Source organism: Hoplias malabaricus, chromosome 9 (assembly GCF_029633855.1).
Source record: "Hoplias malabaricus isolate fHopMal1 chromosome 9, fHopMal1.hap1, whole genome shotgun sequence".
Taxonomy (NCBI): Eukaryota; Metazoa; Chordata; class Actinopteri; order Characiformes; family Erythrinidae; genus Hoplias; species Hoplias malabaricus.
The window spans coordinates 43106258-43115785 of NC_089808.1; the positions used below are offsets into that span (position 1 = coordinate 43106258).

A 9528-nucleotide genomic window follows, 5' to 3' on the forward strand; every position below is an offset into this window, starting at 1 on the left:
GAGGAGGCGGGACAAGGCAGATTTAAGGTGGTAACGTGGCTGTAATAACACACTGCTCCAGCTCAGAGTGTGTTTTTAAATCTTTAGAGCTGGTTATTCCCTGGACGTGTAAAAATGACCCTGAAATGACACATAATGAGCAAGTGCCCCGCCAAAAACCGGCACCAGAGCTCGCCTCGTAACTCCGGGCCACAAAGCCTCAGAATGCCGGTCAGGGCGGGTTCCGGGGGCAGGTTTTATGTAAAATCGCTCAAAAATAACCGGACAGAAAAGGTGTTGCCATCACACGCTGAGCTGATTTTGGTTTGTGTTTGGTCTCGAGTGTGATCACAGTTTCTCTGCACTCACTTTAACATCACACCTACAAACAAAACAATTTCTGACCAACCAACGTCGTCTTAAACACGTATCTCTATTATTTCTACTTGTGTGTAAAGGGGAGCATTGGTCAACAGCTGACCACATGATGCTGGGTTTATTGGGGGCAGTGAAACGCAAAAACACAATCAGACACACGTTCCCAATTTAGGAACCGCCCACTGACTCTTCACATAATGCACAGTGGAGCGAATCAGGCACAAGATCTCAATTTAGGAACTGCCCACTGGTTTCTCTCATTATATCCAGTGGTTTCTAAACTATAACCGATACAGATTGATCCACACAAACCCTTCTGTGTTAATGGTGTACACAGCTTGTGCAGCAGCAGGAACCAGCCAGCAGCGCCCCCTATGGTTTAGTTCCACTGGAGTTCTGACTCCCCCTGCTGGAGAAACAGGTGGAGACCATGGGTTTATTGAGGGCTGATGATTGGACGGGGGTTTGTATTAGTTGTGTCAGTTGTGGCATCAAACAACACCTCGATCTTCCACCGCTCTGGGAGGACGGTGCATTGTTGTTTATTATGTAGAATCACAATAACAACCCCCCGAGACCATGATGAGACCCCCAAGGGAGTCATGAGTGACAGGTTAAGACCCTTGCAATAGATTCCACATGATTTCACTGAGAAAACATTATTTTCAGAGTAAGCCTTTAATGACGACCGACATAAACCCTGCTTAAAGCTTATCCAGCAAGCATCACTCTTGGCTGCTGACTGATAAATGTTCCCAGCTTGTTCTGGGAAAGTTTATACTAGGTGTTGGAACATTTCTGTGAGAATTTGATGACAGTCAACTGCATAAATTATCTGTGGATCACAAACACTTCTCAAACTTGTTTTTTTGGATTGGTTGGTTTTTTTGGATTGGTTGGAGCTCTGAGAATGCAGTCCCACTGTTCCACAGCCCAGTGCTGGGGGCGTTATACTCTTGTAGACTACACATGGCACTAAGTATAGCATTATCTCATGTGCAGCTACTTCTGAGCATTGCATGTACAGTCTTTACACAGAGGGAAATGATCAAGAGCTTCAGGAAGTACACGAATTAAGAACTGATTTATTTATTCCCAGATTTCAAAGAACAGGAGATATTTTGAATGGAAGTCAATGCAGGGATCGTTTATTCTGGGAGGAAAGTTGGAGCCTGCTTTAATTGGTCCAGGCTCGGCTGCAGTAATCAGACAATCCCAAACAGCTCAAACAGAGAGATACGAGGATTAGTGCAGACTCCGCGGGGTCTGCGCAGACCTGTAAACGGCATGTTCTGGGATGTAATAATGAACATGGAGCAATTGTACTTCTCCTCCCTGACTGGAGGCAACAGCAGACTGTCTCGTTGCAGCTCCGTGCGGTCTGTGAGAATCCCGCATTCCTGCAGCCGAGCCCTGAGAGAAACGTCTATTCACAGATTCCTACAACAAGTTCGAACACACGGATCTCTGCAGTTTAACTTCACCTGCCGTGTCCTGCTCATCACTGACACGTCCCTCATGCCTCTATCCCCTTTACCTGGGCAACATCTAAACAGCCGTGTTCAGAACGCCCACATTCAGCACCTGTTCCTTTAAATGATAATGAGCCGCTCGCTGTTCACCCCGACCCCGAGCGCACAGCAGTGAGGAGCGAGGAGCAGAAGCTCTGGTTTTTAGCCGTTTTCACTCTGTTCTCTTTCTTCTCCGTTTTTACTCAGTGCTCTTATTTCTCCGCGCTCGTTGTGTCTGTTGTGCTGAGTTTAACCTCGTCTTTGTGCTCTTGCATAAACACGGGTCCAGTGCTGTGATTGGACAGACTCAGATGAGGGGGCGGGGCCATTCTAAAATCTCTGCACTTGACGTCAGAAGTGAAGCAGAATCAGAACGACTCGCTTTATCCTGTGTTTTCTGACTCAGGCAGCAGAGAGAAAACTGACTGGAGTCTTGTTTCACAGTGTGTGGGTTGGTGGGTTCCAGATTCACACTTTAATTTGAACATGGACAGAGCAAAGAAGGTTTTCATAATATGTCACTAGACCGATGGGTTTTGTTTATGTTTGTTTCTGATCGTTCTCCGTTTTCTGTGTTTGATTATCCTATGTTTTCCATGTTCCAGGCAAATGGGATTTGTTAATGTTTGTCTCAGATTTTTCCATGTTTGTTTCTGGTTATTCCCTGTTTTCAATGACTTACACTGATTATTCCATGTTTTCTGTTTCCAGGCTGACGGGTAATGAGCCCCTGTCCGTGTTGCCGCTGAGCTCTCAGCCCGAGGAGAGATCGGCGAAGGCACATTATAAACTGTGTGAGAGGCTGAAGTTGGAGAAGAAGCAGCGGAGGATGTGCAGGAGGGACCCCGGCGTGGCCGAGACTTTGATGGAGGCCATCAGCATCAGTGCTCTGGAGTGTCAGTACCAGTTCCGTTTCGAGAGGTGGAACTGCACCCTGGAGGGGCGCTTTAGAGCCAACATTTTAAAGAGAGGTGAGGGTCCACCTGGGGGTGGCGGGGGCATGTATAGATGAATCTCATTATATTCTGGAGTACTTCTATTGGTCCTTTAGGAGAGACCTGTTCTCAGTGTGTAACTACTGCGTAGCAGTGGACACAATGCACACAGTTGTCTTGAAGTGTTTGTTGTTGTACATGAATTAGTTCAGTTTATGAGTGTGTGAGTGATTGGGTGAGTGTGTGAAATTGCCCACAGGTGTGAGTGGCAGGGTAAATGTGAGTGGCTGGGTGAGTGTCTGAGTGACAGGGTGAGTGTGTGAGTGACAGGGTGAGTGTGTGAAACTGTCCACAGTTGTTAGTCACTGGGTAAGTGTGTGAACCTGTCCACAAGGGTGAGTGTGTGACTGTGTTGTATTTTCTTATTAATATACTGGGTCCAGAGCAGTCATAAGTGTTTAAAGAGATGGTGTTCCATCTGATCTGCAGGTTTTAAGGAGACAGCATTCCTGTACGCCATCTCGTCGGCAGGGCTGACCCATGCAATGGCGAAGGCGTGCAGTGCTGGGAGAATGGAGCGCTGCACCTGTGACGAAGCTCCGGATCTGGAGAACAGAAAAGCCTGGCAGTGGGGAGGATGCGGAGACAATCTCAAATATAGCAACAAGTTCGTAAAAGACTTCCTTGGCAAGAGGTCCAACAAAGACCTCCGCGCTCGAGTAGACATGCACAACAGCAACGTGGGCATCAAGGTGGGTCAGAACTGGGTCAGAAGCAAGACTTGGATGGTCAGAACTGAATCATAACTGAATCCAAACTGGGTCAAATTTGGGGCACAACTGGAATAAAACCATGAGCATCAAATTGCATCACCACAGGGTCAACAGTGGCTCACATCTTATCCCTGTCACGTCCTGGTCATATCCTCGTTACATCCCTGTCACATCCTGGTCATATCCCAGTCAAATCCCTGTTATGCCCTTGTAACATCCTAGTTACATCCCGGTCATATCCTAGTTACAAGTTACATCCCTGTCATATTCCAGTCTAATTCCTGTCATGCCCCAGTCATATAATAATTACATCCCTGTCATATCCCAGTCAAATCCCTGTCATGTCCCTGTCAGTTATATCCCGGTCATATCCTAGTTACATCCCGGTCATATCCTAGTTACATCCCTGTCATGCCCCTGTCATATCCTAGTTACATCCCGGCCATATCCTAGTTACATCCCTGTCATATCCTAGTTATATACTTGTCATATCCTATTTACATCTCTGTCATATCCTAGTTACATCCTGATCATATTCTAGTTTCATCCTTGTGATAGCCTAGTTACATCCCGGTCATATCCTAGTTACATCCCGGTCATATCCTAGTTACATCCCTGTCATATCCTAGTTACATCCCTGTCATATCCTAGTTATATAATTGTCATATCCTATTTACATCTCTGTCATATCCTAGTTACATCCTGATCATATTCTAGTTTCATCCTTGTGATAGCCTAGTTACATCCCAGTCATATCCTAGTTACATCTTGGTCAGATCCTAGTTATATCCCTTTCATGCACCTGTAATTTCCTAGTTACATCCTTGTCATACCCTAGTTACATCCCTGTCATATTCTAGTTACATCCCTGTCACATCCTGGTCTTATTCTAGTTACACCCCGGTCATATCCTAGTTACATTCCTGTCAAATCTCGTCATATCCTAGTTACATCCCTGTAATATCCTAGTTACTTCCTGGTCATATCCTTGTTACATCCCTGTCACATCCTGGTCATATTCTAGTCACATCCCTGTCATATCCTAGTTATATCCCTGTCATGCCCCTGTCATATCCTAGTTACATCCTTGTCACATCTTGATCATATCCTGTTGAAATACCCGTCACATCCTGATCATATTCTGTTTAAATCCCTGTCACATCCTGATCATATCCTGTTGAAATCCCTGGCATATCCTACTTATATCTCTGTCACATTCTGGTCATATCCAAGGTACATCCCTGTCAAATCATAGTAACATCCCTGTCATATCCCGGTCATATCCTAGTTACATCCCTGTCATGTCCCAGTCATATCGTGGTTACATCCCTGTCAGGTCCCGGTCATATCATAGTTACATCCCCTCATGTCCTGGTCATATACTAGTTTTATGCCTGTCACATCCCAGTCATATCCTAGTTATATCCCTGTCACATCCCAGTCATATCCTAGTGTTATCCCTGTCACATCCCTGTCATATCCTAGTTAGATCCATGTCATATCATAGCTTTATCCCTGTCACATCCATGTCATATCCTAGTTTTCTCCCTGTCACGTCCGGGATATATCCTGGTTACGTCCCTGTCATATCCTGTATATATTTCCCAGTTAAATCCCTGTCATACCCTAGTTACACCCCTGTCTCATCCCGGTCATATCTCTGACTCGTCTCTACCTCTATCGTATCTCTATAATATCCCAGTCAAATCCCTGCCACATTCCTGTCACATCCTTGACACAACCTCATCATAAACCTGTCAAATTCCTGTAACATTAGTGTCATCCTAGACACATCCCTGTCATATCCATGTCACATCCCAGTAATGACCCTATTATATCCCAGTCAGATACCTGTGACATTCCTGTTGTATGACCCATTTATCTCCCTCCTCTTTCTTGCACGTTCAAGTTCAAGATTTGTTTTATTGACATGACAAAATTACATTCTATCACTACTCTCTCTCTCTCTCTCTCTCTCGCTCTCTCGTTCCTGGGGCTTTAAAAGTAGAGAATGAGGAGGGAGGGGGTACTGACTCTCAGCCAAAACAAACAAGTGGTCTGGCTCTCTCCCCCTCCTTGCCCAGCTCTCTCTCTCTTGCTCAGACTCACACATATTGTTACCATTTTCATTTTAGTATGAAAATAAATTACTGCACAACCCTGGCCCCCGCCCTCCCTCTTTCCCTCTTTCCTTCACTCCCTTCCTCCATCTGTCTTTCCCTCTCAGGTTGTTCTGTCTGTGGTAAAGGATTTACAGTACAATCTCTTCTCCTGTTTCTCTCTGTCTCCATCTCTTCTTCCTGTCTGTCTCCTCTCTGTGTCTCTTTACTCTGTCTTTCTCATGTAATTTTTTTTCTCTTTTCTCTGTGACATAGAATGACAAAGTTTGGTGCAAATTCTGTATCTCCCTCTTTCTTTCTCTCTCTCTCTCTCTCTCTCTCACTGTTTTTTCTGTTTCTTCCTTACTCTATTCTGTGTGGGGTCAGTTGTGTATCACTCATTTTTCTTTAAAGTAGCTTTCATTTAGCTTTCATTTCAATTTTGATGTCCATAATGTTCTGAATCTGTCTACTGTGAATCAGAGGTTAGTGTTCTCCTCCGAGCGTGTTGAGTCTGATGAACAGAGGTTAGTGTTCTCCTCCGAGTGTGTTGAGTCTGATGAACAGAGGTTAGTGTTCTCCTCTGAGCGTGTTGAGTCTGATGAACAGAGGTTAGTGTTCTCCTCAGTGTGTGTTGAGTCTGATGAACAGTGGATAGTGTTCTCCTCTGAGTGTGTTGAGTCTGATGAACAGAGGTTAGTGTTCTCCTCCGAGTGTGTTGAGTCTGATGAACAGAGGTTAGTGTTCTCCTCTGAGCGTGTTGAGTCTGATGAACAGTGGATAGTGTTCTCCTCTGAGTATGTTGAGTCTGATGAACAGAGGTTAGTGTTCTCCTCAGTGTGTGTTGAGTCTGATGAACAGTGGATAGTGTTCTCCTCTGAGTGTGTTGAGTCTGATGAACAGAGGTTAGTGTTCTCCTCTGAGCGTGTTGAGTCTGATGAACAGAGGTTAGTGTTCTCCTTCGAGTTTGTTGAGTCTGATGAACAGAGGTTAGTGTTCTCCTCTGAGCGTGTTGAGTCTGATGAACAGAGGTTAGTGTTCTCCTCTGAGCGTGTTGAGTCTGATGAACAGAGGTTAGTGTTCTCCTTCGAGTTTGTTGAGTCTGATGAACAGAGGTTAGTGTTCTCCTCTGAGCGTGTTGAGTCTGATGAACAGAGGTTAGTGTTCTCCTCTGAGCGTGTTGAGTCTGATGAACAGAGGTTAGTGTTCTCCTTCGAGTTTGTTGAGTCTGATGAACAGAGGTTAGTGTTCTCCTCCGAGCGTGTTGAGTCTGATGAACAGAGGTTAGTGTTCTCCTCTGAGCGTGTTGAGTCTGATGAACAGAGGTTAGTGTTCTCCTCTGAGCGTGTTGAGTCTGATGAACAGAGGTTAGTGTTCTCCTTCGAGTTTGTTGAGTCTGATGAACAGAGGTTAGTGTTCTCCTCCGAGCGTGTTGAGTCTGATGAACAGAGGGTAGTGTTCTCCTCTGAGCGTGTTGAGTCTGATGAACAGAGGTTAGTGTTCTCCTCCGAGCGTGTTGAGTCTGATGAACAGAGGTTAGTGTTCTCCTCCGAGCGTGTTGAGTCTGATGAACAGAGTTTAGTGTTCTCCTCTGAGTGTGTTGAGTCTGATGAACAGAGGTTAGTGTTCTCCTCCGAGCGTGTTGAGTCTGATGAACAGAGTTTAGTGTTCTCCTCCGAGCGTGTTGAGTCTGATGAACAGAGGTTAATGTTCTCCTTAGAGCGGGTTGAAGCTGATGAACAGAGGTTAGTGTTCTCCTCTGAGCGTGTTGAGTCTGATGAAGAGAGGTTAGTGTTCTCCTCTGAGCGTGTTGAGTCTGATGAACAGAGGTTAGTGTTCTCCTCTGAGCGTGACAAGTCTGATGAACAGAGGTTAGTGTTCTCCTCTGAGCGTGTTGAGTCTGATGAACAGAATCAGTGCTTAGTGTTCTTCTTTAAACATGTTGAATTGACCTTCTGGTTGTTATTGAGTATTGGGGAATAGAAATTAGGTGTCAGCCTGTTAGTTAGTAACTAACATATATATATATATATATATATATATATATATATATATATATATATATATATATACACATTTTTTAGTCATTGTTAGCATGCTGTTTTAAGATGTTGATCTAATCGTTGCTGTTCTTGTCTGGTCCCACCTCCCAGGTGATCAAGGCAGGTGTAGAGACGACCTGTAAGTGCCACGGTGTTTCGGGGTCCTGTACGGTGCAGACCTGCTGGAGGCAGCTGGCTCCCTTCCACGAGATCGGGAAGCAGCTGAAGCAGCGATATGAGACATCGCTGAAGGTGGGCAGTTCCAGCAATGAGGCCACGGGTGAAGGCGAACTGCCCCAGCAACGAGCTGCTGCACCAAATCACCCCCTGACCCCAGATCCCCGCCCCTCTGACCCCATCCCCCGCACTACAGACCTGCTGCACATCGAGGACTCACCCAACTTTTGCCGGCCCAGCAAATACTCATCAGGAACGGCGGCACGGAAGTGCTACAAGGACAAGAACTGTGAAGCCATCTGCTGTGGTAGGGGACACAACACCCAGAGCCGCACTGTCACCCGGCCGTGTCAGTGCCAGGTGCGATGGTGCTGCTATGTGGAGTGTAAACAGTGCACCCAGAAAGAGGAGGTGTACACCTGCAAGGGCTAAACAATTAAACAAACAGACAACAAAGGCCTCTTAAAAACAAAACAATGAAAAAATCACCCCCAGCCTCTTCTCCCAAACTCCACCTACAGGAACCCAACAACACCCAACAGAACAACCTTCATCTACAGAAACCCTAAAGTAACCAATGATAACTACACTGAGGGTCTTTGAGGCTCAGACTGAGGCTGGGGTTGACTGAGGAGGTCTGCACCCACAAAAAAGAAAACAACAACAACTAATAAAGAAATTAATCACCAAAAGTAATGCAGTAAAACAAGGGTCTCTGAGACTCAGACTGAGAAAGAGAGAATGAGGAATTCTATGCCCTCAAAGGGTTAACAACAACAACAACAACAACAACAACCAACAACATAACCACCCCCATCTACAGTATCCCATCACTAACTGATGTTTACCACACTAGGGGTCTCTGAGACTCAGGCTAGTGCAGGGACTGAATGTGGGGATATGATGGGATTATGGGGATTATGTGGGGATATGATGGGTTGGGTGTCAAATACATTTTAATATTCTCAAATTTGGTTGTTGTACTGTTCCAAGTTCTATCCACTCTTCAAAATAAAATCGTCTGACAGGGTTCTTCGGTGGTGAGAACCTTTCAATGGATAGATCCCTGAAAGAACAACATTAGCCAATGTGAGTGTGGACGACCTATTAACATTTAACTGAACAGCTCCACACGCTTGGAGGAGAGCACTAGAGTTTTCTCTTGTACCCCAGGTTATGGATCACTGTGGCACCAATCCCAGTCTCCCGATGATAGGGAAAAGAGAAATGAAATGGTTCTCTGTGAAGAACCTCCAAGAACCACAGAGGAACCTTTATTCTGAAGAGTGTGGAGTCTGTGAACATAGAGCCTCATTAGGAGGCAAGTGTTATGCCTCGCGGGTCTGCTAACACTCCAGCAGGTTTCCAGGCCACGAGAGATCAGACTAATTCTCTACTTCTCAAAGACAGACTTCGGTTTGTGTGTGTGTGTGTGTGTATGTGTATGTGTGTGTGTGTGTGTGTGTGTAAGACAGAGCTATTTCTAACAACAGAACTAGCGTTATATGACTAAGAAATGACAGGGGTGTCAGAATTGTTCTGTAAGCACATTTACTCTACACCCACACAGCAGGCAGTGGATGCGTCGTGTAAATAGACAAAATTGTACTATAATTATTTTATATAAATATAAA

General features: G+C 45.3%; 1 protein-coding gene across 2 annotated transcripts in view; it reads left to right on the top strand.

The window, feature by feature from the left end:
- Positions 1-8759, top strand: part of wnt9a (wingless-type MMTV integration site family, member 9A) — a 54557-nt gene extending 45798 nt beyond the window's left edge. For both annotated transcript variants that reach the window (XM_066681019.1, XM_066681018.1), the window contains exons 2-4: positions 2580-2839; positions 3293-3555; positions 7829-8759. In XM_066681019.1, coding sequence (XP_066537116.1) covers positions 2580-2839; positions 3293-3555; positions 7829-8326 — 1021 coding nt within the window. In that variant the 3' untranslated portion in view covers positions 8327-8759. The remainder of the gene's footprint in view (positions 1-2579; positions 2840-3292; positions 3556-7828) is intronic.
- The last annotated feature ends 769 nt before the right edge of the window (positions 8760-9528 follow it).